The 26138-nt window shown below is 37.1% G+C and overlaps 1 protein-coding gene across 4 annotated transcripts in view; it reads left to right on the top strand.

The window, feature by feature from the left end:
• SS18 (SS18 subunit of BAF chromatin remodeling complex) overlaps nt 1–26138 on the top strand; it is a 42087-nt gene that overhangs the window by 11709 nt on the left and 4240 nt on the right. For 2 of the 4 annotated variants that reach the window (XM_062632804.1, XM_062632802.1), the window contains 6 exons: nt 6394–6547; nt 11953–12174; nt 19800–19967; nt 20696–20800; nt 22953–23045; nt 23782–23904. In XM_062632804.1, the coding sequence (XP_062488788.1) occupies nt 6394–6547; nt 11953–12174; nt 19800–19967; nt 20696–20800; nt 22953–23045; nt 23782–23904 (865 nt within the window). The remainder of the gene's footprint in view (nt 1–6393; nt 6548–11952; nt 12175–19799; nt 19968–20695; nt 20801–22952; nt 23046–23781; nt 23905–26138) is intronic. The other 2 variants (XM_062632803.1, XM_062632805.1) reach the window with 2 other exon arrangements.

Raw genomic sequence — 26138 nt, forward strand, 5'->3', positions numbered from 1 at the left:
ATACTCCACTTTAAAGAAGATCAGGCTAACTCCTGTATGCTGCTTTGCATGTATTACTAGTCAGGTGTGTCCACATGGGGAGCTAGTGCACTGTACACAAAAAAAATGCTTCTATTGCCTACTAACTTCTTTGGCTAATTGAGAAATCAGTAAAAATAGCAGCCAGTTTGATTTAGGAGTGTGCTCTGAAGTGCATTTCTTTCATACTTGGAGATGTGAGTTGCCTGTCTGTAGTACCATACCTGCACAGTAAATAAGTATTTCAACCCTTGTCAGTTTTCTGAGAGCTGTACTGGGCAGTCAGGTAACATAGATGCTGAGTCCTTTAGCATGTATGGTTCTGCTGTTTTCCTGATTTAAACATTCTGAGGGTTCTGCAGGATTCTTTCTGCTTTATTTGAATTTGTGTAAAGCCTTCTAGCTGGAATGGAGGTGGAATTTTTCTCTTCGATTACTGCATGCAGGCAAAACCTGTAAATACTGGACCAGATGTTAAACGACTTAAAAGTCGAAGAAGCAGGAGGTAAATAGCTGTGGAAGAGAAAGTGCCTGCTTTTGAGGACACATAAGAACTGCATTTTATGGGGGAATTACAGAGTATCTCTGAAGTAATCTAGTTTCTATAGCTTACTGTTCCCCAATTAATGTCCACAATGAACATATTTCTAGTCACTTAAAATAAAACCCATCTGAATTTGTACCAGACTATTTAAATTTTTATTTAAATGATTTCTAGGTATATCAAAAGATAAGAATTTTCTGTGATTATTTTGTAAGTATCAGAAGAGCTATTCCTATGTGGACATTAAGTATTTTAGGGTTAGATTTTCTGGTTGTTAAAGTGATGCTAAAGAATATTTGTACAGAGAAATACTTTTCTACAGTGATACATGCAATTTGAAATAACTAAAGGTTCCAATTTCCTCTTTAAACAAAGTGTTTTTAGTATTACATTTTGCACTATTTTAACATTTTGATGAAATACAAAGTCAGATTTTCTCTGGTTTTTGAAGGTACTGAGATTTAGAAACTGCTTGTCATTCTGAATTTAGAATTCTTCACTGCTGGTGTCACAACTAGTACTCAGCAGTGAGAGGCCATATTATATTTGTAATTAACTTCACTGTTTAAACATGACTGTAAGTGCATTTCACAGAAATTCTTCCTACCCCAAAATATTACACTTGTGGAGAATTAATACAAGTTATTATTTTTTCTTTTTTTTTTCTTCATTTAAGATATTCTCAGTACTAGAATAGCCTGTGCCTTGCAGAAGAGGAGTTGTAGTCCAATTAAATAAACCTTGTTTCTTTCAAATATCAAAAATATATTGCTTTATGATCTTATTTCCCAGTCTGACACGTCAGTAAGTACTCTGCAGGTGCCATCACCACCTATCAACAGAGTACTGCCTCTGAGACTGGGACAGGTGCCGTGATATTAGCAATGTGATATTAGCAGGGCAGGGTACCTCCTGGGACGGGATATTTTGCTTCACAGAAAATGGGATTTGAGAACTGAAAACAAAGATGATTGATTAAATCGAGTTAGAGCTTCTCTCAGACAGATCAGAAGGCTCTTATGTTTGTGTTCCATGTAGCTTTTAATGGTTATTTGGAGAGAATTTCAAGAAAATTGTATTTTCCATAGTGTACTTCAAATAGCTATTGCTATTTGTATTGATTAGCAGTATTGTGTGCTTAACAGTATCTCCTTTCACATTTATTGATGATTGAGTTGATATTCCACCTCCGTTTTTATAACAATAAATGTTCTATAACCAAATCTTTCAATCTGCTGCTGATGGTAAGAAAAACCTAATAGGGCAAGAGAAGAGATGATAGATGAAAGTTCCAGGTGTACGATTCCACCATGGCAGTTTTTATTGTTTGCTGTCTTGCATTTGATCTGATTTATTATCTAAAAGAAAATCCTCTAACAAAAATGTAGTTTGGTTATTGCATTAAATGTATGCTTTCAAATAACTTTTGAGTTTAGTAGGATTTTGTTTGCTGAAAAGTTGTCTGGTAGAATCTAATGGATCTTGTTTCTTTTTCCTATTTTCCTTTTTCTTGTCTCCTTTTTTGGTTATCACTGCAGGTTAGTTTCAGTCTTTCTCAAGTTCAGGTTTTCAGAGTTGGACAAAATAGCTTTTAATTTATTTGTTTTATGCTCAGATAGATTTTAAATGCTCGTAGCGGCTATAAAGTATCTGTGTGTTTGGGAAAGTGAGCCAAAGATGAGTGTTTAGCAAGTGAAGCTGTGTCTGACATCTTCTCATTCTTTAATTTACTTTTTACTGATAGTAAAAAAATTAACAATTGCTGCTTTATAACGGAAATAAAATCAGCAATTATTTTAATTTCCTTTCTGCCATGCATCCAGCAGGAGGGGAGTAGCTTCTCTTTTGGTTCTGTTAACCTAACTGCATTTAGATGTCAGTTCACTCTTTATATTTACACTCAATGTGTAGGGTTCCTGTTGGGTAACTTCCCTTTCACAAAAGGTGGGGAGTTTCTTTTTCTTTTTTCTTTATTAAGTATTTGTCTTTCAAATACTATGCGTGGGATATGCTGAATTTATGCTGATTTAAAAGTTTATCAGCTGTAAAAACCTTCATCAACTCTGATAGATACAGGGAAGCTACTGTTTTAAAACAATTTTTTGTGCTTTCTTCTGTCTGTGACCAAAAGAAAAAAACACTTGGGAGAAACTTCACTGGGGAGTAATTATATCTGCAGGTGACATTTCTTTTTAATTACTAGCAGGTAGTGACTGGTTTATGACCCTGACATGAAGGCTTGTAAGACAGTTTCAAAATATACTGTATAAAATCCTATATAACTGTCTTAATTGTACATATACGATTGTCTCTATATCTTAAACTTTTTCTAGTGTCTTCTGTTGATGAATCCCTCAGTTTATGTGGTTTATGTAGTGTCTTGTATGTTTAATGTTATTCCTCAATTTATTGACTATTCTCCTGGGGTTTTCTTTGTTGTTAAAGCATAAATTGGATGATATACTTTTTGTATGGATCATACATTAAATTGTATTTCTGTCGTATCTTCTTATGTTCATTTCATTTTGAGGTAGAAAAAAAAAATCTGTCCTTTTTTAACTTGTTTCAGGTGATACCATTCAAAGTCTTTAATCACTGGTTACCTGTCTTTGCAATCCTTCTGCTTTCACAGTATCTTTTTGTGACTGCTTTCCTCAACTTGAACTGTCATGATCACAAATACCATGACTTTTTTTTTTCCTTGCATATTATACCTTGTTCTCGATACGTCAAGTACTGAAGATAATCCAGAAGTTCTTTATGGATCTTTTTTAATTGTTTTTTTTCCACCAAACTGTTTGGGTAGTGGTCAATTTTTATTTTTTTAATTTATTTTCTGGATTAGTTGCAGTAGAGTTCCCCTTTCTGAAAAAAGAGTGGTTCGGAATTCAGTGTACTTGCTGTGTATTTATCCATGGTGAACCCTGGCACTATTTGACTTACTTTTTTTCTTCTACAGTTTTCAGTAATCTTGCAACATCTTCAGATGTTGGTATTTACTAACAAATATTTTCAGGGAACCTCTATATGTTCCTTCCTTATTTGAACTTCATGAAAGGTTATTGTTTATTTCTTCCCTTTCAGCCATTTCTGATCAGTGGAAGCATACACCACTAGACATCATATTTCTGCAAAGGCTTCATCAAAAACTTGTGTTAAGAAATTTTTGTTAAGCATACAGCTAAGTGGTTTTTAACTTTTATTTTTTTTTTAGAATTTCTAATAGAAAGATTTGACTTCTCTTATTGATACTTTACTGACTCATCTTTATCATCCTTGGAGTTTCATAATACCCTAATTATTTTATCATTTACTTGTAGCTTGGGGAACATGTATCACAGATTTGATTCCCAGAATTGTACATTGTTCATTTACTTTCTGTTTCATCTTATTGGGTAGTTTAATGAAATATCAAATGTTTTTCACAGCTTGGATCTTTTTCTTGCCTTGTTTTCAAGAATCTTAAGTGGGTTCACACAGGTCTTCAGGCTCTTTCCATATCCAGAAGCTCCTCTTGCTAAATTATTTTCTGGTAGTGCTTTTTGGGGTGTTTTTAATCACCCCCTCAGTTCTCTCAATTCCTTGTAGTTTATGAAGTTTCTTGTGGGGTTTTTTATCTAATGGGATTTTAAAAGTCCTTGTGCTTTTTTCCCTGTCCTTGGTTGTCTGCCCTCTCAGTGCTGTTTGTTACTGTTTGTCTTAAACAGTAGTTATTTTGAAAACTGCCGGAATAAATTTCAGAGTTGGAATATGTAGTTTTGTCTTAAATGGAGATTTTTGTGTGTGTGCGTGTGTGTCCATCTTTCCATGCAAAAGGGCATGCCTGTGCTGGTGCAGTTACACTGCAGGACAGCTCAAATCCGACTAAGATCTAATTTTTTAGTACTTCATAGTATTTTCATTATCAGCCTGTTTTGTGAACACTGGGTTTACTAATGATTTATACTTGGAATACAAGTAGTTCATTTTAATTCTGAAAATAATTCAACTTGGATGAGTTTTTGGCTTTGCTTTCTGCTTACATGGGGCTGTTGTTAATGCTCTGAGCTCTAGCTGCTCATGTGGAGATACCAACAGTGTTGGTTTGTTGGTTTTGCTGGTATTCCAAAACTTTCTAAATAAAACTTAAAACCAGTCTGTTTTCTTTTTTGTGTATTTTTCTGTTTTACATAGTTTTTTAGATACAAAAGCAGGATGAGAGCTCTTGAAAGTGAAGGGAAAAAAAGACTGAACTGCAGCATTCTTACTTTGATTGCTCACTAGTGGAGGAAGATCAAGCAAAACTGAGCAGGATTTTACTTGCAGTGTTCAGAGAGTAGAGCTGCCTTTCATTCTTACCTCTTCTACTTTCTGCCATTTCTGCTATAGGATGAGGAAGACTTGCTTATAAAAGGTCCTTGGGGAGGAAGGTAAAGAATTTAGTCAGAGAAGTCATCTACTTGCTTCCATTTTCCTTCCTCCCTTTTCCTTCCTCCTGCTGAAAAAAGCCTTCACTAATTTCTTGAGGAATTTCTAAAACTATTGCAGGGAAAATAATACCTGCTTGAGGTATTTGAGGAAATGCTGAGAAAATAAATAAGTACTGCTCCCCTTCTTCGTCGTCACCCAAGTGAGTATGTGTCTCTCTACTACCCTGATGCTACTGTCCCCAGGGCCCAAGAGGGGCCCTGCATTGCATTCATTTGGAAAACGTTACTCTTTTCTGCTGTATTATTAGTTGTCTTTACCAACCTCCTGATGAGTAGGTGTAGGTATAATGGGGGCTGGCTAGACAGGAACTTGGGATTCACCCCCTTGGCTCTTTCTCTGAACAGAAATAGGAGAAAATACACGCATCATTGTCTCACAGGAAGGGTTTTGCATGGGTAGTCACAGCCTTTTAGAGAGAGTCCTCAAAAGCCAAAGACCCAGGCTTTTGCTCTCACAGAGATGGTTTTTATTCCCTGAAAGCATTTGGCTAAGGTATGTGAGGAGGATCATTTGGTCTCGCAGGTGTTTTTACTAGGAAAGCGAAGCTGGCTACCAGCAGTTTCTGTGTCTCCTTACATTGCTGAGAGTAGAACCTACTGGTAAATTCCCCCTTGTATTTATTGTTTTTCTTGCTCTCCCTCTTTGAACTCTCAAGGTTATTCAGTTATTTTCCTCACAATTTCATTAGGAAATTTGCCAAAAACATCCTTTCTAGGCAGCTGTCTCTGGACCTTTGGAGGCCAGCACTAATGTGCTCTCAGTCTGTAGGGGGTGTTTGGCACAGAATTATGAACTAGGCCTTCAGCGATTCGGGGGAGAGATGGGAAGAGATCGCAAACACTTTACCACAACCAGGTGCAAATTTTTGCTAGTCTGTGAGCATTCAGAGGCTTTCCTCTCATGTTGTACCTGTTTTGTCCTGGTGCAAGTTCTGGCAACAGCAACAAATTGTTGGTGTGAGAGAATTACAATGAGGAGCTGTTTTTCTGCTCAACAAATGTTGCTTTGAAGGGAAAGCTTGTGTGTGTGTGGGAGGGAGTGACCCCAGCAATCTTAAACTGTTCAGATACAATTTTTTTCATGGGGCATTGATTTGTATTTTTTCTATTTGAAAGCAGTGCTCGAAGGTACTGTGGTGTTGCCTGCATGTAATACTTCATGTAAAATTGATTGGAGTATTAAGCATTTTACCAAAATAAATACTGGGAGGAGTTAACCTTATCAGAAAGAGCAAGAAACACATTTCAGTGCTTTCTTTCAAACCCTGCTGAACAATATAGGCAACTGCTGTACCATATGTACATATAATATATTTGTCAGACTAACTGCTTCTTGTGTTTGACTAAACTGTCTCCTTTCAGCCACCCACACAGAATATGCCTATGGGTCCTGGAGGGATGAGTCAGAGTGGCCCTCCCCCACCGCCGCGCTCGCACAACATGTCTTCAGATGGTATGGTAGGTGGGGGCCCTCCTGCACCACACATGCAGAACCAGATGAACGGCCAGATGCCTGGTAAGTTTTTCTCCTCTAAGACATTAACACCAGTGTTGCCTGGCAACTGAAACGACATGGGGGCTCAAGGGATACTAGATTGTTGATGACAAAACTGCTTTGAATGCCCCGGAGTACGAGCTCTCTTAGAGTTTGTTAGCTACAGAGCTACGTGACCTGTATTCAGTGTTTATCAGGCTGCCCTTGGGCTTTGATGTAGCTGACACACAGCATTCCTCTGATGAACAGAACTGGCTAAATTTAGTCTGTTTGAAACCATGCAGTACAGCTGGCTTTAGAAGGCTTACTGGGGAAAGGTATTGGCCTGTGGCTGAGTGAACACAAATCCTTCCATGAAAAGATAATGTGAAATCATTGCAGCTAAATAATTAGATAGTAATAAAATAGATACACCTCAAAGAGGGCGTTTCGAATGTGGGTAAATGTAAAAAAATAAAACATTGCTTTTATACAGAAAGTCATCCAGCTTTCACTAATCCTCTGTGTTCTTTATGACTGAAGATGTGTTGAATCGTAAGGGATTTGTAAAGAAATGGCCTCCAGCTTATTGTTCTAGGTGTAAATTTTAAGTCAGTTTTTATGCCATCCTATTTCATAATAAAAAGAAAAGTGCTTGGAAGTCAGAAACAAAGCAGTGAAACAAGATGATAAAATTCCACATTGTACCTGCCAGTACTGGCTTTGGGGTAACTATTCCCTTTAGCAGTCAGATCAGAATGGAATAGGCCATGGAAAAGCTTGCTTCTTTATATAGAGGCTGTTTCCCAGAATTTCCACTCATAAAGTCGTACTGCCTATTTCATGTGAATTGGCTTTCATGTTAAAGTTGCATTCCCAGGATTGCTTTTGTTCAGGACCCCTTCATTTTTTTTTTTTGAGGAAGTTTTCATACAAAAGCTCTTCAAGGTATTGATACTTCCAAGAAAGGAAACTGCTGTCAAAGGATCTTTGAAAATTCATCTCTTGGTGGTCACAAGGAAAAGCTCCTTGACAGTAAACACAGTAAATAACTATGCAAAACTTAATATAACATAAAAAATAGAATGATTGCTGTAGTCTTTAATTTCTGTGCAAATCTTGATAAAATGGACCTGATAGTGACAGCTTTTCTGAGAAGAGTAGCTGAATAGCCTCCAGGGACTGTGTATGAGAAGTGTAATAAAAGATATAGAGAAGAAGTTACTTTCATCATGCATGTTGGTCATGGTCTGCATTTGCAAGTGGAAGGAGCGATATATGCTGTTCCCTAAGTAGGTCAGAGATATTCTGGTTGTGAAGTCCTCTATCCATCTAAGATCCATCAGCTCCCATGGAGAATAGCATTGCCTCTCACAAATCAGTCTTTTTGACCCTCTAGTGTTATCATATTATTGTTATTATAGTGATCTTTCCCAAGGAGAAGGATTACTAAGTCACAATGTGAGCATAATGACTTCACTGCAGAGCCACAGGGGATAAAAGTCACTGCTTAAACATACATGTTTTGTAATTAGATAGAATAAGAAAAGAGCTCTTACGAAAATATGTGAAAGGTAAATAGGTTTGTTTTGGTATTCACCTAGACAGATACTTAAATACAGTTTCCAGCTAAGCTTTAATTTAGCCTTTTTTTCCAACATACTCCCTTTTTTTGAATATCTGTTTCTTCTGTTTCTGTTTAAGGTTGTCTCTGAGGATGTGAAGATTAACAGCTTAGGATGAGGGCATCTCTAATATCAGAAAGGCATGCTAAAATCATTTCATAGTTCATAGTTGGAAAAGGGGAAACAGAATCATTTTGTTGAGTGGATTACTGAGTGTTTTGGGGTTTTTTGTTTGCTAGTTTACCTGTGTATGAGCCTTTCTGTATTTCACAGACATGTATCTAATAATATCTGCAGTGTATGCATTTGCTTTCTGTTTATGGGGCTCTTACTCTAATGTTACGCAGACGCTTTGTGGTAGAAGCCAGATCTAAACCCTTAAATATCTGAAGAGATAGGTGATCTTTCTAAAAGGAACAAAGTTACTAACATGCAAACTGAGAGAATCTAGGCTTGACAGCCACAAGTTCACCAGCCTGGAAGAAATAAAATCAAGGCTCTTAAAAATACCAGTTGAGGATTTCTGGAAGGCTTAATCTGAGCATGGGCTTCCATTGGCCTGAGTATGGGTGAAAGGGTTGATAGGAGGATCAAAAGAACTGCCTAGTGATGGACAGCATGAGTTAAAGTTCTGGCGTAGATCTGTCCCATTTCCTAAAGGGCAGAGGATAATTTTTCTCATACTTGTGTTCTACTTAATAAAGTACCTGGAGTGCTACTGAAACCCTTAATTGCATCCCTTGACAAATGAGTATCTCTGTCCTTTTACCAGAAAAGACAGTCCTGGTGAACCTTTTTCAGCCTGTAGTGGAGCCAAGTGTTATCTATACCTGTGACGGATCATGGTTTTTACCCAAAAAAGTTGCTGTGTGAAGAGTTACGCTGAGAGTTTGTGTGATATAAAGTACATTTAGGTTTGGGAGGAGATTATGAATTGGGTTGTGCTGGTGGCAAGTTACCTTCCCAATTTCTTGAGCTTGTTTTATCACATGTAGAAAGCTGAAGGTAAGACTAGCCTTAGGGTTTTCTGACCTTTGTCATGGCACTTTGGTAGGTGGCCTTCCTGAATAACAGGTGCTTGTGTATTAACAAGTTCTCTCCAAGTAATCTTTCCTTCTTGAAAATGTACTTTCAAATGTGCTTAGGCTTGCTTAAAACTTCTCAGAGCTAAGATATGGTCCATAAGTGGTTAGGAGAAAAAACGACTTCTGTTTATAGTAAAGATAGATACTTATTCCACTAACTTTGTTACAACACAGAATCTAATTAGTATAGCATTTGAAACAGTTATTTTGATGGCAGATGCACACTTCATGTTTCGTTCATATTCCATTCTTCCTATCTCATTTACTGGTATTAAAAAAGAAATAGAAAATAACTGTGTTGTCTTTATGTGCAGGAGAACCCTGTGCAGTATTTTGGCAAACTTAAATAAATTTGTAAAGTGTGTTCTTACTATTTTTCATTTGCAAGGGTTTTTGTTACTACAGACATAGCTTTTCCTCTGTCCTTGTCTTCTGGCTTCTCACTAACAAACTACCTGATTTTGACCCCAGAACATGACACATGCCTGTCATTTCTTATGCCAGCTTTTCCTTATGCGTGACTTCTATTTTGGTACTGAGACATGCAGTGTAAACCAGTGTTTGAAGGAAGTTATTTTATTTTTTCAGCTTATTTTCTCTTGTGATGATTTTTGCCTTCCTCATTTTGCTTCTTACATTACTGGTCTTAAAAACTTTTTCCACCATGTGTTTGGCTAGCTCTCTGAGATCCATTATTGACAGTTTCTTCCTCTCGAGCAAAGAGGAACAAAACCATTCCCAGGCCTGGACTTTCTGGCACTAACCCTGTGTATTCCTTTTCTTAGGAAGGAAATTAAGAAGGTAATCTTCTGGCAGTCCTGCAATACTTGCTTCGCACTACAGTCTGATGCTTTTCTTCATCTTAGCTTTAACACATTGATGATTGATCTCATGGTTAGAGATTATCTCACTTTCTCAGAATTAAATTGTCTTCATGTTCTCACAGATTTAGGCAGTGTTGAATTGAAGAGAGGACAGAATAGGCACCTGTAGTTCTCTGTCATGGTCATAATCCTGTACAGTGAGTTACTTTTTCTGTATTTGTGCTGCATCCACCGTTGTACAGTTCAGGAATCTCTGCTCACCTTGTTTTGCAGGAACAGTGAACTGCATATATGATACCTTTGTCAGCGTTTTCACTTTCTTTGATAAAATAAGCTTACATGTTCGTTTCATTAAGGTGTCTTGGAAAGGGCAAAGGATAAACATACTCTTGAACTTACTCTGTTTTTTATGCTGGCTTTTAATAGGTGTGTTCCTTCATCATTGGTATCTTTTTCTTCTGCATCTTTTTTGTTTGCAGGTCATTTGGTATTGCCTCTGAGACCTTGTGTACAACTCTGTGTCTTTCCTTTTGCATTCATTCTGTCCTATATTAGTGGAGTTGTTTCTTCAGCCAAGACAGAACTTGGGAGCTGTTTACATCTCAAGGCAGATACGTGTTCTGGTGTTTGGGTTTTGTTTTTTTTTTTCCTCAGAGGGGAGATATGTAACTAAATCACTATTTTCTTACAACTTTTCTGGCATGGTTACTTTTAGGTTACTTTTCAGAGTTTTCTATATTTCTTAGGGGTTTGTAGCTTAACAAAAAAATCTGTGGTATGTTTGACAACCATGGAATCTTCTTGATGAACTCTGTATATATCAGCACTTGCCTTGTTTGCAGTTGACTTACTCTGTCACATGCTCTCGGGTGGTACATATCTTTATAAACTCCTCGTGGTGCTTGTCATATGCATAATCCTTGCATTTCATTTACTTGTCATATTTATATCCAGTCACACCTCTTACTAATTTTACTCCTACTAGCTTCTCACCCCAGCTAAAATAATGAATAAGCTGATAGGATAGTACTGTAATGTTTAGACTTTTAAAAATACTCATTGAGAGTAGATTTAATTCAGAGAACAAGCCAGTTTGTGTTGTCACAAAGAGGGGAGATAAAGGGTGAAGGGATGTAGCTGGTACGTAAGTATATAGAATCATAGAATAGTTTGGATTGGAAAGAACCTTCAAAGCCCATCTAGTCCAATCCCCCTGCAGTGAGCAGTGACATCTTATGAACAGGTTGTTCTTCCTTTGCATCTTTGCAAGCATGAGGTGTGAGCTGATAATTTGGTGGCTGTCCTTCCAGACATCATCTCCTACCCTAGTAATCTGTAAATACAGTTACAGAATAATGGCTACAGATTATAAATTTCAAACAATATTAAATATGCCTTCAGCCATTTTTATTCTGCATGTGTTTGCACCATGTCAGTGTTAGTAGTGTCAAGCTTTTTTGGGGGGAGAGGGAGAGAGGATTAACCATTGCAGAAAAGTGTCTAGTATGGTTTGTTTGAATAAACAGAAATGTTTTAGCTATTGACAATTATATAGTTGTAGTAGAGCTACTAGGCTGATTTTTAAACTGCTCTTGTGCAGTTCAGGTTGGAATTTGTGGTCTGTTGTGTGAAACTGAAAGGCTGGGATTGCATATGGTATGGATGTAAGATGAAGTGTGTGATAATTTACACTTTTGCTGTACTAGCTTCAGTTGCTTAACAAAAGAAAATTGCACAGTAGAACTGAACTTCTGCTATTTTTAAGTTTTGAAATAATGAGTGAACTGTTTTAGCTTTTTAAAAATGTAATTGTATTTAATGACTTCTATTTACTTTTGTGATTCAGTATGACTATATTTGCTTATTTTATGATACTTAATGTAGAACCTTCTTCCCTGTTTTTCTTTCTGAAGGACCTAATCATATGCCTATGCAAGGACCTGGACCTAACCAGCTCAATATGACAAACAGTTCCATGAACATGCCTTCAAGTAGCCATGGGTCAATGGGCGGCTATAATCACTCAGTGCCATCCTCTCAGAGTATGCCAGTGCAGAACCAGATGACTATGAGCCAGGGACAGCCGATGGGCAACTACGGTCCCAGACCAAACATGAACATGCAACCAAACCAAGGTAAGTGTTAGCTTCTGTAAAAAGGAATTATCTCAGGTACAGACATCTTTAAAGTTCTTTTCCTGCAGAGTTCTGGCTCTGAATGCATCTATACCCATGTTTGTACGACTCAACATCTTCATTCTCCCATGTGTCAGGGACTTTTTATTTATTTGCAGACATTGAACTGTTTTCAGGTATTGTGTGAGAATCTGGGATTGGAGCTGCTTTCATCAGTTACAAATTTGAACTGCTGTTTATCTTTCTCAGACTTTACACTTCCATCTAAGTGTTGTTATTGCTTGAGTTGATAAAATACATCTCTACTCTTCAGTCTCTTGGGTAAATTGAAAATTTAAAGTCAGGTAGCCTTTAGATTTTTATACCTAAGTAATCCTTGTTCTCTGCTGCATGTTGTTTTAGTGTGGAATGTCTGTTAATCTTGAAAAAATAAAATCCAATTCCAGGAACAAATCCACTACTCCCTAATGTTTTCAGGAAATACCCTTGAGTAGGTAGTAAAACTCAGAACTAATTTTGTATCTGTACTATTTGCATAGCATAAACAGAGATGATGTATCCTGTTGAAGTGCAAGGACACTGCACAATTAAAATACTGCATTAGGGTCACAGCAGACCAAATTATTGAGTTGTATATATATACTGCATATTCTTATCAATGTGCTTTACAAATCAACAAGCAGTATTGTCAACGTAAGTCTGTTACTAATTGGATCTGGGTGTACCACCTGCTAGAAGACATGCTGCAGAAGTTTGGGACCATTTGTTCCTGAGGAGTACAGACAGATAAGTGAAACTGGTTGGTTTGTTTATTATATCACTCAAAAAGTTCAAAACAAACAAAAGACTAAATTAACAAGAGATCAAAAATAAGTCAAGACAAAACAGAAGTTTCTGTATTTTTCTTATCAGTAGTGAAAGTGGCAAGTCTGAGTCCGTCCTTGTACACATTGTTAATGGCATTTTTCTTAAAATTTAAGGGCAGAGGAAACAAAAGGCATATAGCAGAGGATGCTATCACAAGGGGGAGTATTTTTTACTCTCTCTCTCTGAATTGGCAAGTTATCTGTATATTCTGAGCAGTACACAATGGACTAATTTTGTGAACATTGTAAGATGCTTTGGAAAAGTCCTGTGCATGCTCACTTTAAAATTTCTCAATTGCAGAGAGTTATCAATAAATATGTAGCAGTATGTGTGAGGGAGCCATCCACTAAGTCAGTCTGCAGAAAACAACTTATTTTGTATGATTGGCTCACAATTTAGGACTAGTGACTATTCCATCTCAAAGTAGAGTTCTTTTCCTGGTAATATTCCCCTGCTGTATTTTCACTACTCTGTCAAACTTGAAAATTGCTCAGTCAGAGTTAAGGCAGAAAGGTACTTAAAAGGTTTCTGTTCTGAACAAATAATAGTACTGAAGTGGCTTTGGGGAATAAAGAATAAAGCAGTATCTAACCGAATTACAGGTTCAAGAACAAGAGCAAATTCTCTAGTGAGAGCAAGAGCTGGAGCCATTGCCTGCCGCTCAGGGCCACAGTAAGCTTTCAATTGGGTAACTATTTTTTCCAAATTTTGACCCTTTAGACTGACACTTTTTCCGTTCCAGATGTCTGCTTCAAGGCTGGGATTTTGGGTTTGGTTTTGTTTTGGTTGGTTGGTTTTTTGTTTGTTTAGTGGTGTTTTTTGTTGCAGTTTGCTTTGGGGTTTTTGGGTGTTTTTTTTTTTTGGTTTTTGTGTCCCTCGCTTTAGAGCAAGGCTCTGAAGCTTGTCTGTTATGCCAGCAAGGTGCTACTTGCTGTATCAATGAAAATACTGTCCCAAATCAGTCAGATTTTAAATACTTAACTACATTTCCTCCATTTTCTGCTTTTAGCTGATATGCTTGTATTGAGATTTAGTAACAAATTAGAGGTAATATTTTTTCTGTCTTTACTGTCTTGTCACTCCAGGATGGCAGGGGAGAAAATGTCATGGGAGTCTGTGAAACTGAGATTTGGGTAGGTAGCCATGATCCAGTGTGGCTGGGCAGAGGTCTCAGCAAAGCATGGATAGAGCAGGCTTCTCCTCTAAGTGAAGAAATAAGAATGAACCACTAGGAAATGCATTAGGATGCAGTTTAACAGAAAGTAAACAAACAGATAGTGACTTGAAGCTTTCCGAACTGGTTATGTGTGTTGCCAGTCAGTAATAGAAATGAACCAAAATTTCTGAACCTCTCTGTTCTTTTCAGGAGACATTTGTGAACCCCTAAACATGCTTTGTTCCTTTTTGTTGTAAAAGGGTAATCCATATTGAGAATGATTCTACTGTGTCTGTCAGTTAATAAGAGCACTAGCTATATATAATGCTAAATATTCTGCAAGATAAGGTCTCTGCATCTCAAGTTGGCTGTTAAAAATTAGTAGATGTTTTTGACCTTAATCTTTTCCTGCATGGGTTCCTCATCTGCAGAGGAATTAATCTGATGGTAAGATTATACCACCTGATTTCACAGGAGTGTTGTGAAAGTATATTCATTATGAAGATTTGGACATTTAGTTACAAATGCCTTAAGAAAACCTCTGAGTAAATTAATAATTGTCTTCCTTCAGTGTTTGAGTAGGCATGACACCTCACATGAACAATTAAGAGGAAGCGAAATATTAAAAGAGCTTTTCAGTGAGTAATATCTATTGTGTACTGAACGAGGCAAGTGGTTTTGGAAAACAAGCACGCTGTCAGATAAAGACAGCGTAACACAGAAATGTTTGATGTTAACTTTTGGGTGGTTTGAGCATAATTTTTATGTGCATTTTCTAGCAAAACATCTTGCTGTATATACAGATATTGAGGCAGATGGTGTTAGTAAGAAAAATTGAAAAAGTGCTAATTAAGAAATAAAATGCATAGTAACAACCCATTATTGGATTTACTTTGTCTCTGCTTTGTATTTATTATTGGTTTGCACTAGTTTAGAAAATGCTAGCCAGAGGAATATATTAAATGAGAAGCAAAATTTGATAGCATTGGGTTTTCTATGTAGTCAGTCCAGTTGAAAGAAGAATTTTAGTTGTTTTGGATTTTAGTAGCATATTGTTTTAAGTGGGAGATACTGTAGATGACTCTTGATTAAAAAGCTACTGTGGCAGCCTGGGTCATCCATATTGAATATTGTCTACCTTTTCTGAAAAGATAGGAAGCAGCAGAGCTGAGTGAATATGGAAGAAACTCCGTTGTTATGGGTACATTTCTTCTTTTGCATGGGAAGCTACTTCTGTTCAGTTGAAATATTTCAAGTCTTGCCAGTTACTGACTTTTCAGATGGAAGGTGCAAGCCTGATTTTTCTGGAGCCTGAAACTTACATGGAAATTCCTCTAACTTCTGTTGAATGGATCTTTCACAGCCAGAGACTAATAATAAGCAACAGAATTCAAATACTTTAAAAATAAGGACCAAGAACTTATGGCTTGGCCATCTCAGAAACTTTTTTTTTTTCCTCAGATCCTTTTGCTAAGCTTGGCCATCTCAGAGACTGTGTTTCTCAGATCCTTTTGCTATGATTCCGTTCTGTTGCCTGGAGCATTTGAAGAAAAGTTGCCAAACTCCCCAGTTTGTATTTAATGAGCATTATAGGTGCTTGGGGTGAGACAGGGGACTAGTTTACCTTTAACAGGTGAGCTCTTCATGAGAGCATCCTGTTGACTCAGTCATTTGCTGAAGACCAGTTGTTGAATTTGGTGCTCATATTTTTGTTTATTTTATTTTTAATTACAATTTAATTTACATAAACTTAGAAAAAGTCCATTAAAGTTTTGGAGCTCTTTCAATTACAAGCAAATACAAAGAGATCATGGTGACAGCAAAGATGAGGCAGGTACAGACATCGTATTCTTTTGTTGTCCACATAAGGAACATAAAGATAGGAACATCCAGTGTTATCTGAAATAGAAGCCTGTTTCGGTATGATGGATCAGATTAAAATTATTTCTGAGGTTGAGAACCTTTTGTGAATGCCTTGCCATCTCTTCATTCCCATGTAAGCAGAGGCCATTACATTGCAATACCATAGCTGCTTATAGTAGCTATGATGTTGAAAAGGACCTTAAGATCATCTACTTCCAACCCCCCTGCCAGGGGCAGCATTGTTGTTGGCCCCCTTCAGATACTGGAAGACTGCTATGAGGTCTCCACGTAACCTTCCCTTCTCAAGGCTGAACAGCCCCAACTTTCTCAGCCTGTCTTCATACAGGAGATGCTCCAGTCCCCTGATCGTCCTTGTGGCAGTCTCAATTTTCTGGACATCAAGCTTATTAAAGAAAAATAAGATTATCTCTATGTTCTGAAATGCAGTCATGCTGTAGCTGGATTTGTAGGGTGTCTAGACACAGAAGACATCACAGTTCTCCTATCTTGAAAAAACAAAGGTACAAACAGGCGCCACAGTGCTCATTCTTTTATCTGTTTTCTCTAGTGTAAAATGTGAAAGGTAATGTTAGTAACTAAGGGATTTTTTGGTCTTACTTCTTTTTAATGTATTTTTTTCATAAGTGACATCTGAAATTACTGTTCAGTTTGAGATGAAGAACTGGTTCTTCAGAAGTTTCAACCATGTCAGCAGTTATTCTTGTCTTCTCACAGCACTTACCACCAGTATCTGAATTTCAGCAGAAGAGACAAAGCTAAGGAGACATTTTTAAACCACAGTTTTTTTTTTTTCTGCGGCTCTTTCATCCTCAGTACACTTCTGGTCTTGATTTGGTAGGTTTATTTGGGAGCCACTTCTAGTTTGCGTTTCTGTTCCTCAGTATTCACCTTACATGTCTGAAGATTAGGTTGTCAGTTTCCTTGAGTAATTGTCAGGGTTTTCTATGTTAGATTTGTATCATATTAAGTATTATATAATTAATAAATCAGCTTTATTATAGGCTTCATTTAAAAAAAAAACAGCAAGCCACCAAATTTGAACTTCCTTGCCCCTCAGAACTTTCCCATAAAATGGTTCTGCTGTGTGAGACGATAGAGAGCATGTTTCTTCTTTTAGGTATCTTCTTAATAAGAGAGGGAGATGTGGACCAAACTGGAAGGAAGCCAGGCGCTCTGTTATTAACACACTGCACAGTCTGATACAGGGTAGTGAATTCTCATTGTGGCTCTACAAAGCGTTAATGAAGTTCTAATTTAAAAAGCAAACAGAAAACCTCTACATTGCACCATGGGGACCCAACGCATTTTATCACATTGTATTGTGACTAATATTAATATTGTTAATTAACAAGCTTTCTTGAGATCTAGGAATATTATGGCAAGAAGTTTCTGTTTTTTTTGCAAGGCTGCCTAATGTTTCTCAGTACTTCCAAACAGAGGAGCAGTGAAATGGAATAATATAAATTACCTACTTGTTCAGAAGATCAAAAAATTAAATAGATTTTTGCTAAGTGAAAACCACTTATGGTATCTCTGTTGAAACCATTTTTTTACTTGAAAACCAGGCACAGAAATTGCTATGCTGAAGGATAGAAGCATAACTGGATCATTTTAAGAGTGGGCAATATTTATCTTCAGAGGAAAATGAAGCTTAACAGAGCTAAGGCCACTTCTCACAGAGAGATTTCACACAGGGGTTTAATGGGATTTAACTAACACCTTTGAATTCATACTGTTAATTAATTTGGCTTAACTTTCTCTTGAAACCCCACAAAGACAGGATATAAGTGACTATATATTCCTTTCCTTATACAAATCCATTGTCAGTACTGACTTTAGGTAGATTTTCAGTGGAGTGGTTTCATGTAGGACTTTCTCCTTGTACTCCAGCACCTAGTTAAAAATAATTAAATTCAATGGCGAGATCTAGCACACAGAAGACTGGATGATGCCTTTTTTTTCCTCTGGGATGGAGCTAAGGAGTGGCTGTGCTAGTTAGATGTTTTGATTTGTTTTGGTTTTTTTAGTTAGTCTTGTCTATAGTTTATAAAACATGGGGGGGGGGGGGGCGGCAAAAGAAGTTTAGGATTTCACCCTTATAACACTAGTATGTATTAAGTGGTTTGAATTAGTGCACTATAAAAATAGGTTAAGAAGTTCAGTTCCTTTCACAGTTCTTTTGTCAGATTTTTAATACCGGATCCACTCTTTTCTGAAGTGGTACTAGAGAGGAAGTGAAGAAAGAGTTCTTTGTTAAAAGTCATATTGACCTAACCTGTAATCTCATATAATGAAATGGCCTAATCATCATTTTAATTGCTGTATTATGTCAGCAGGGTGTTCTTTACTGTCTGTTTTCATTACTGAAGTTTGCATTTCTTCAGTTCAGCCTTAATCAGATTTTCTCAGCTGGTAAAACATGGGAAGTACTTGATCTCTCCTGGTCTTTTTCTGTGGTTCATAGCAATGTGGTGCAACTTTGTATGAAAGAAGATTTTTGTTACAGGCTGCTTGGGACTGTTCAGTGGTGGGCAGAGCATGGATTCCTGTGGGCTTTTCAGCATACTGCTTGTTGTGTGCTTGCCTGACTCAGTGGTACATGTGGTTTGTCTTTACAGGCTGAATACAATTCTTTATTTTGTAATAAGAGCCAAGTAGCTTGTTGATGGACTGTAACAACATGTATATTGAAACTATTTCCTAAGGAGCTGGCAATGTTAAATAATTTCTGTGACTTACCAAGTTTTCCCCATCAGGTTTTCATCTACACTTTCTCTGCAGATGCTTTTTAAAATAAACAAACAAAAAATGGTGAAAGTGTTTCAGTTACCTTTGTGCATGAGTAAACTTAATGTCTATATAGTTGTCCTGGCCTCAGCTGCAACAGTTATTTTTCTCCGTCTTAGTAGCGAGTGCAGTGCTGTGTTTCGTCTTTAGTCTGAGAACAATGCTGATAACGCACCAGTGTTTTAGTTGTTGCTAATTAATGCTTACCCCGATCAAGGACTTTTTGGTCTCGCATGCTCTGCCAGTGAGGAGGGGCACAAGAAGCTGGGAGGGAGCAGAGACAGGACACCTGACCCAAACTAGCCAAAGGGGTATTCCATACCACAGCACGTCATGCCCAGTATATAAACTGGGGTGAGTCACCTGGGAGGCCCAGATCGCTGCTTGGATTGGGCTGGGTATCAGTTGGCGGGTGGTGAGCAGTTGTACTGTGCATCATCTGTGTTTATTGTTCTTTTTCTCTTCCCTTTTTAGTTTTATATTCTCTCCCCTTGTTACTTCTGTTATTATAGGTGGTGGTAGCAGTAGTAGTTTTGTGTTATACCTTCGTTACTGGACTGTTCTTACCTGAACCTGTGGGAGTTACATGCTTTTGATTCTCTTCTCTATCCCGCTGGGAGGGGGGGGAATAAGGGGGAAGAGAGAGTGAGTGAGTGGCTGCATGGTTCTGAGTTACCAGCTGGGCTTTAATCATGACAGTAGTTTGAAGAAAAATCATCTAGAAAGCAGCTTCATGGAGGCACAGTTCTGTTTTGTAATATGGTTCATGAGTTGATCATCTGTGTTTGTATAGGTCTAGGAACAACAGATCCTCAAAGTCTTTTTTTTTTTTGTCTATTTTTAAAAGGTTGGGTTTTCTATGTTCTGTTTGAAGGGTTTAATCGCAGGTTATGTGTTACAGAAGATGTGTTTGCTGCTTTTCCTTCTACAGGTCCAATGATGCACCAGCAGCCTCCCTCCCAGCAATACAACATGCCACAAGCTGGTGGCCAGCATTACCAGGGGCAGCAGCCGCCTATGGGAATGATGGGCCAAGTTAACCAAGGAAATCACATAATGGGTCAGAGGCAGATTCCTCCATACAGGCCACCACAGCAAGGTAGGACTTCACTTCAGTGTTTTTACATTGGCTTTAAATAGCCATCTTTAAAACTATTTTAAATCACTTCTCTTGCTTACAATTTCAATCAAATTATTGGGTGTCACAGACTGTTTGTGGACTCTTTTTGTTACCCTTTTAAGGGTGGTTCTTGCAGGAACAGATTACTGGTATAACCATGAAGCGTGAAGACAAGTATTTCTTTTGTTTTGAGTTCTTTCTGACAAAAAGTATGTAAAAATACTCAGCATCTTAGATATGCTGATGCAGAATTCTGTTTCAACATTTAAATGATAGGTACAGTAAAGGAACAGAGTGCCTGCTTGGTTCTGAATTCGCTCAATTACGAAAAAAGGAGCAATGTTCCACAATCTTGCTTCTCTGTTTTCTTTTTCCTTTTTTTTTTTCTTGCCAGTCCTTTTGGAAAAGGAATAACTTTATTTTTAGCTCCTTAGTCTGCTATGCGCATGTTGCTAAAATGAGCTCAAAACTGAAGTTTCTTATATATGTGCTCAATCTAATGCAGCCAAACAACTGTGTATATATAGATAGATAAGTTTAATTTTTACATTTTTTTAAGTAAACCAGATTACATATGTTGTCTGAAATGCAACAGTATGGGTGGGGAGTACATTTGAGAAAGATTTCTCATACTAAAATCAGAAATTAGCAGGCTTTATAACAGAGAAAACAAGTTATTTACGTATTGACTGGTTGTGGTTTTTCAGGCCCACCACAGCAGTACTCAGGCCAGGAAGACTATTATGGGGACCAATACAGTCATGGTGGACAAGGTCCTCCAGAAGGCATGAACCAGCAATATTACCCTGATGGTAATCTCTCATAAATGTTAACTTTCCCATTTTCTATACCTGCCCAATACTAATGTAGTCATATGCCCAAAATTAGGGAATAAGGCAAGAATAGTAATTGGATGTCATACCTCACATTTACAAAACCTTCCAGATTCAGAATTGTTACTACAGTTTAAGTTACTATGACAAGTTAATTTTACAACTTACTGAAAGCATGTAATTTGTAACTCCCACTTGAAACTCTACCAACAGTTTTAGTATTTCAAAATGAAGTGCTGTAATTGGTTTATCTAAAAGTGTGGAGGGTTCCTTAGCATATCTAGTATAATTGAGTTGAATTAAAACAGTTGTAATTTTGTTGTAATTAAGAGAGGGGGCGATATCCTTTTATTAAAGATTTTATCAAACTTTAAAAACTTGGTAAAAAGATGTGGGTTTTCTGTAAATATTCTGGTTTTAAACTTAGTTTTAGTTTTCATGTAAGTTGCACAAATGTGTTATTGCTGCTATGGTATGGGCCTTCAGTTTAATTTCTACAAAGGGATAAAATGGTCCCTGCCCTGGGGAGATCATAATTGTGAATCCTCGTTGGAAGTCCCCCCAGTCCTTTCAAGGCAAGACTGGAACTTTGAATTTCATAAATCTGTCCTCCTACTTCTTGGAATTTAGAGTGCTGAAGGCTATTAGATTGTGTTATGAGTTAGAAAAGTTGCAATTAACGTGTTTTTGGGCTGAGCAGAGGCTGGGAGAACACAGATGCTGACTCATGACTACTCTGATAACTGTGTGCGCAACTTAATGGTATCTTACAAAGTTCAAGGAATGTGGTAGATGTTAATGTTTTAAGAATGTACACACAGCAAAGTGGAGTAATTGCCAATGCAGCTACTCATTGAAAATAAACGGATACAAGTTGGTTGTTTGAATTTTAATTTCTATCAAATTGATTTTAAGGTACATTGACCCACGTCTGTATAAGCTTACATGTGTTATTTGTGTAATTATCTGACAAGTTGTGTTAGCTCATCAATAAATTTTCATTTTGGAACTTTTATGTTATGCACATGAACTTTAAAGGGTTACAGGCAATTTAAGTAAGGGCAATTCAGTGTTACCATCAACAGCTCTGTGGCAGCACAGATTACTTCTCTAAGACCTATTTGTTCTATCGAGTCAGTCTTTATCATTACCTCATTATTACTCATGTAGCACCTAAAGAGAATGTACTGTAGTACTTGTTTTAATGAGTATGCATTTATATTAGATTCAGTCAATGATGTATGGTAGAGTAGCAGAACTAAATATGATGACTTCTTAGTTTTAGAACTTTCTCATTTCTTTTTAATTCCAAAATTTTATTCCAAATTTATATAATCTGTGTAATTTTAATTTCAAATTTAACATAATTTTGGCTTGTTTTCTTGAAGCTAGCAGTAAGATATATTTTGGTCATCTGTAAGGTAAAATATATTTCTTATAAAAAGCAACAACAGGTAGGGTGCTTACTGCATATATTGGATTCTTAATCAGATATGCCAGAAAAGGAAGGTTTGTTTGCAGTGATCCTACTCAGGGCTGAAATGTAAGAGGAAAAGATTTCTTAAGACTTGTAGGAATTCTGTTTGTAGAAAAAATTTTGAGAATGTTGTTTTTCTGTTGCTTAAAAGCAAAATCTAATGTAGACTGTGGTTCATAACTTCATTGAGCTTTTTTTGTTATATTTCACACTGCTTTTAGCATATGCTTTTGAATTGGAGATCAGCGGAACAGGTGTTAGACAAAGTATGATAATTGCTTTCTTTGTTCATTCTAATTTAATTCAGGTTATTTACATGTGAAAGGCCTAAATGCTTTCAAATTTTTTTTTTTTTTGAGTGAAAGATAAAGTACTCCCCTCCTCCCCTCCAACAAGGATTATCAGTAGGTTAAGACCATCCCTTGCTGTGATGTTGATAAAACTACTGCGTTAAGCCTTTTTTTTTTCCTGTCACATGTTAATTCAATATGAAAGGAAATCATATTAATAAGTCTTTGGCTAATACATTTGAAAATTCTTTTTCATGTATATCCAGTTGAAATTTTTTTCATTTTTCTGAGAAATGAAATATTTTGAGGGTTTTCACTCAGAGGCCATTAACGTTTCTTCCTGTCTCTTGTCGAATTGATGTAGGTCATAATGATTACGGTTATCAGCAACCGTCGTATCCTGAACAAGGCTACGATAGGCCTTATGAGGATTCCTCACAACATTACTACGAAGGAGGTATCTATATACCTTCACACACATACGCACATACATTCCCTTTCCTCCCTCACCCGCAACGGGAACAGAAATTCCTGCACAACACAACTTATACCCATGCAAAGCTCTTGTAGAATACTAGTTGCTGGCTGTCTTGAAAATTGCAGGGAACTTGAAGTGTTCAGAATAATTTCTTGCAAACACCTAAAATATATAACCACAATTTGCAATTTCTAACAACAGTAAAATGACTAAAACACTCTAGAGACTTTTTTTTTTTTTTACCTCAATGGAAATTTTTATTTAAACATAAATTTGTTGGTTCAGTTGTCTATCTTTTTGTGTGTGTATATATATTTTGTATAATTGTAGTGCCGTTAGGAAACAGCTTGCTGATCTTGTGTAGCTAGTCTGTGCTCTTGTAGCTGTCCTTAATTTTGTTTTGTTTTGTTTTTTTTTTTCCTTTTATTTAGCATAGTCATGGTCTTATGACTGTGATGTTCCAGTAAATGTAATGCTCGTTTGGCAGAGATGCTGAAAATGCTGCAGTTCAACTTTGCAATACTGGCTTTAACTGCAGTTTGTTTGGCCGAATTCCTACTCTTTGGTTTGAGTTTTCTTTGTTTTGTTCAGTTTTTGAAATCAATACTGCATTTTCATTTTGTTCTTGTGTTGTTGGCTGTGCATCTTAGAGGGGAAAAAAATTAATGAAGTAGATATCTTTATAAGCTTTTGCTTTCTTGCAATCATCTTACAGGAAACTCGCAGTATGGTCAGCAGCAAGATGCGTATCAAGGACCACCCCAACAGCAGGGTTATCCACCACAACAGCAGCAATATCCAGGCCAGCAGGGCTATCCAGGACAACAGCAGGGTTATGGTAAGAACCTGAAGACACAGGCAGCAATCACAGAAGAGACATATGTTATTCGTTCCATATTTTACTTGGTTGAAAGGCCAAGATTGTGCAAAAAAGCTGCCCACAATTTCACTGGGCCAAAACAAGAAAGCGTAGAAGACAGCATGTTTTGGGAAGTAGATTGTGTTGGCAATCTGGGACAGTGTGGTGGCACAGAAAAACAAAGATATCTGTAATTTAGACCCAGAAACACTCTGCTCTCTTGTGTCCTCTGTAGGTGAACACTGTCAGGAGTTCACAAAAACGGCAGAGCCATTTATACCCTGATCAGTAAGGAAACAAATAAGCATTACCAATGCAGATTTCAAGAGAGGTTGCCTCATAAATTTGTACAAGTGATGCAACCCATCTGATGTGTGGCAGGAATCAGAAATCCACTGCCACATGTGAGATAATATAGTCCTTAAATTCAAGGAAAACGTCCCAAACAGGGAACTTAAAGTATTGGTGTGTAAATACTGTGCATTACATCTGAAAATTTGAGGTCAGAAGAACATACTGAAAATACTGCTCTTTCAGGTTTTACTTGCTTGCATATTGTAAAGCTCTGCATATTTATTTCAGAATAAGGAATCTTTGAAACCTAATTTCATATGTTTAACTTTTAGCTTTGTTGCAGGTTTAGGTGTTGAAACTTTTTCAGCGTTGTGTGTGTGCGAGGAGTGCATGAATGACTTGTTTGCTGTGTCGATAAATGCCAGTTAACACATTAAATCCAGTTACGTTGAGACAGAGTTAAATTTTAAGAGGATCCACTGAGATTTAGCAAGTTTTTGCCTTGTAGAGGTTACGAATGGATAGTTTTAAAATAATACTTAGGGACTTACATTCTACTAAATGGAGCACAGGAACAAAAAGAACATTGAAGTGAAGGTCCATCTAGCTCACTCTTCTAAATTTTGTAAATAAAGAAATCTGACTTATTCTAAAACCTTAGGTTAAGAAATGGAGGAAAGGAGTGAAGAAATCTGTTGGAGTGAACTCACCCACCGTAATTTGTAAACCCAAATAGCATGCTTCTCAGTTTTCATTTTTTAGCAGAAATGGATACTGATGTTCCATTTTTATTTTATAAAATGTGTCACTGAATATCTAGAATTCAGCTATAAAGAATGACCATGAATAAATAAAACCAAGTTTCGTTTGTCAGCACTTTTTAGGATTGTAGTATCTTTGCTTGATTTAATATTAGTTTTCATTCTAATTTGCAAAAATAAATCATGATCACAGATATTATTATCAACCTTTGAGGTTTCATTACATGTAGAAAGCTGAAATTGCATAGGTGAAGGAGATTTGAGGCCTGAGGTGGATGTTAATAGCCTATAGAACTTTTCTTCTCCAGGTCATCTTTTTGACTGTTATATAGATCCAGAATTGCTAAAAGATTTACCAGCTGATGTCATCTTGATGTCCAGTGCCTATAGCTAAAGCTAACCCTCCCTACCACTGAATGACATTACAGCTAAAACATATCTGTTTCTTCTGAGGGAGCAAAAAAAAAATAAATAATTATTTTGTTTAAAAGAAAGCAGCACTTCTGAAGAGTTGCAAATTTCCTGGACTCTGCCCATTTTTAAGGGGTGGTGGTGAAAAGCTAAATTAGATCCACTGGAAAAAATCCATATGAAGTGTCACTGAAGCAGATGGTAGGCCATCTTTCCCAAGGTGGAAGGGAATTAAGTTAATTTTGCTTTCAAATGTGGCTGCCTTAGGTTACTAACCTGATGGTAGTAACCGTTAGGTTAGCTTCCAGTGGTAGACAAACTGAGTCCCTGTGAATAGTAACAGAGTTTGTATTGACAAAAGAACTGCTTCCTTTTATAGCCAAAAAAGGCTGGAGCCAAGTGGTGAGATTTTCCATCTTTTTTCTGAAAAGTTAGGATGACCAGCAGAGTATGGAGTTAGGGAGTGCTTTTTTCCATCCCACAGTAGCATTTACTATTTGTCACATCTCACATTTTGTGAATGTAACTTGCTTGCCTGATATGCCATTTATGATTGCCTGCCGTGGTATGGGAACAGACTTCTGGCAGTGCAGCCCTGCTAGGCTCTTCAGAGGGTCCAGATGCTAAACACTGCTGATCATCTGGCTGCTCCTGGCATTAGAAAGTTCTAAGACTGGAGTGGCATTACAGCAGGAGGAGAGCCTGTCTCCCCAAAGCCTGAACAGTGCTCATATTTAGGATTTGTCA

This window comes from Pezoporus occidentalis, unplaced genomic scaffold, assembly GCF_034315485.1.
Source record: "Pezoporus occidentalis ecotype Australia unplaced genomic scaffold, CSIRO_AGI_Poc_V1 ctg4, whole genome shotgun sequence".
In the NCBI taxonomy this organism is placed as follows: domain Eukaryota; kingdom Metazoa; phylum Chordata; class Aves; order Psittaciformes; family Psittacidae; genus Pezoporus; species Pezoporus occidentalis.